The sequence below is a fragment of the Helianthus annuus genome, chromosome 9 (genome assembly GCF_002127325.2).
Source record: "Helianthus annuus cultivar XRQ/B chromosome 9, HanXRQr2.0-SUNRISE, whole genome shotgun sequence".
Classification (NCBI taxonomy): Eukaryota; Viridiplantae; Streptophyta; class Magnoliopsida; order Asterales; family Asteraceae; genus Helianthus; species Helianthus annuus.
In genome coordinates this window covers 122792462-122794886 of record NC_035441.2, presented here as the reverse complement: position 1 = coordinate 122794886, position 2425 = coordinate 122792462, and the positions used below count along the sequence as shown (strand labels likewise).

Genomic DNA, 2425 nt, shown 5'->3' with positions numbered 1-2425 from the left:
TTATGTGAATTCATTTTTATTATATATTTATACGAAGTATCATTGACATTTTTATATAAATTCAAGTTAATCAGGTTAACCATTGACATTTTTATATAAATTCGAGTTAATCAGGTTAACCTAATTAACATTTTCAACCCAGTTACCAAACCAAATATTAATTTCGTGTTGCCGGTTTTATCTTGTTCGGGTTTGGGTTAATCTGGGTAACACCATAATCGAGTTGGTGTTAGTTTTATTCGGATCGGTTTTTAAGTTATCGGTTAAAAAAGCCCACCCCTAGCTAAAACAAATAACCATGACTTGGGCTTGTAGTTTAAAAGGCCATTGTCTTAGCCCAATCTAATACAACGGAAAAACAACCCAGTCTCAACGGCTAGTTTCGAAATAACCCAATAGTCACGCGCTTCCCTCTTCCCAACGGTCATATTTTCCCTTTTTCTCCCCTTGTTTACAACCCTAAATTCCCATAAATCGCCCTTAAAACCCCTAATCTTCTGTCTCTTTTCACCACTCTAATCTTTCTGTTAATCAATTCTCCGGTGACCCTTGAAATTTCCGGTGATATTTTTTTTGATCAACTTCAAAAAACATAAAGGGTTTAATGGAGACTCCACTGTCATCAAGAAGAATCACAAGATCATCAAGTAAGTCTTCTGATCCATTATAATTTATTTTTTTCAGTAATTTATCATCTGGGTTTTATTTTTTGATCCTAAAAATTGTGATTGTAGAGGGTTTTTCTATTTTTAATTTATTTTTTTAGAATTTATCATCTGGGTATTTTTTTGATGTTAAAAGTTGTGTTTTAAGGAGTAGAGAATCAAGGTTTTTTTTATATCATAATTTATTTATTGAGATATTTATCTTCTGGTTTTTGTTTTTTGATGTTAAAATTTGTGTTTGTAGAAGTGAAGAATCAAGGGTTTTATATCATATAATTTATTTGTTGAAAAATCTATCATCTGGGTTCTGTTTTTTAATATTAAAAGTTGTGTTTATAGGACTGGAGAATCAAGAATCTACTAACAAGGGTTTCTTGAAATCAAGAAATCAAGAAAGAGAGAATTCCGCATTGATCGATATAACCAATGGTTCGCCTATCGTAGGGCTTGCGATGGGGAGTTTAAAAACTCCATCATCAAGATGTTCAAAGAAAAGGATGATGATTCCCAACAGCGAATCGAAAAACGCCACAACTCCGGGATCCGGAGAAACTTTGTTGAGGGGTCAAGTGAAAACCCTGTTGAAAAAAGTGGAAGAAGAGGGTGTGATTTCAAAGATTTGTTTTGAACCCAACCCTTTGATTTATAAAAGGTTTTTGAACTCTCCAATGGCTGTTCTTGCACCAACACCTGCTAACACTCCTCAGGTTTATAACTTTAGTAATAACAATGGTTTGGAATCATTCACTGTCTCTCCTGTTGCTGAAAACTTCAGTTTTACTCAGGTTTGATACAATCTTTATAGATGTTGATTAGGATTATTGTATTTGTTTTTTTTTAACTTGTTTTTTTTTTTTTTTTTTTTTTTTTTTTTTTTTTGTAATGTAGTTGCTTAATGAGGTTATTGCTGAATCAAATAAAAAAGTCAAGGGTGAAAAGCATGAGATAACAAGGTCATTGTTCATGGATGATTCTGAATCATCTGACTGTAACTCTCTGCTGACATGCGAAGATTCCAATTCATCCGGATGGTCGGTTCAGGTAAATGTGAGCACAAGTGAGGAGGAGCATAAAGACAATGAGGTGGTGGATGAGTTGTGTGAAGGGATGAGCAAGATTAGTGTCAACAAGACTTCTGAGTTCAGTGGGAAACACACAAGATTTGTGTATGACAGTGATGAGGAAACCGAAGGAGAGTTGTTGTTGTTGTCATCATCATCAAAGGGAAGCATTTGAGGTTTGCGAAAAGAAGAAGGATTTGTAATAAGATGTTGATTGCTTTGGTTGTCTTTCTTGTGACACCAATTATTGTTTTGTCTAAGGTTTTGAAGTTGAATTCTTATTGTGTCTGTTTATCTGAGGTTTTGATTTGAACATTTGAGAGTTCATCAAAGTTATGTTAACTTTTGTGTTCTTTACAAGCTTGATGTTAGTTTAATCAAAGAAAAGTTTGATAAAAAATCATTGTGAAAAAGATGCATTTTAATGTCATGTTTGTATGAAAAAAAAGGATGTAACTTGTAGCACGGAATTGCAATATTCAAAAGGTTTCTTCACTCTTCTTTCGCATATTCACCGATCCACATATGAGTTCGCTATACGAGTTACCGATCCCTTAATGTAGCGTGGCAATCGTGTCGTGTCGGCAGGTTGATGGGTTTTGGGTCGGCGGGTTGAGTTCTTCAACCCTAAAATCCCACCCATATACTTATCCGTATCGTGTCGGACCTATTTAAAATCGTGTCGTGTTTCTGGTCACC

At 34.4% G+C, this 2425-nt stretch overlaps 1 protein-coding gene across 1 annotated transcript; it reads left to right on the top strand.

Moving 5' to 3' along the window:
• The first annotated feature begins 449 nt into the window (after positions 1-449).
• Positions 450-2083, top strand: LOC110878469. Its single transcript, XM_022126772.2, has 3 exons — positions 450-647; positions 1005-1450; positions 1554-2083. The coding sequence occupies exons 1-3, from the start codon at positions 605-607 to the stop codon at positions 1899-1901; spliced, it is 837 nt and encodes a 278-aa protein (XP_021982464.1). The 5' UTR covers positions 450-604; the 3' UTR covers positions 1902-2083.
• The last annotated feature ends 342 nt before the right edge of the window (positions 2084-2425 follow it).

Bases quoted from the DNA above. Each gene is read 5' to 3' on its own strand.
- LOC110878469 (XM_022126772.2), top strand. From the start codon at position 605: ATGGAGACTCCACTGTCATCAAGAAGAATCACAAGATCATCAA. The intron at 648-1,004 runs GTAAGTCTTCTG...TTGTGTTTATAG, and splicing joins AAGAATCACAAGATCATCAA to GACTGGAGAATCAAGAATCT. The intron at 1,451-1,553 runs GTTTGATACAAT...TTTGTAATGTAG, and splicing joins AAAACTTCAGTTTTACTCAG to TTGCTTAATGAGGTTATTGC.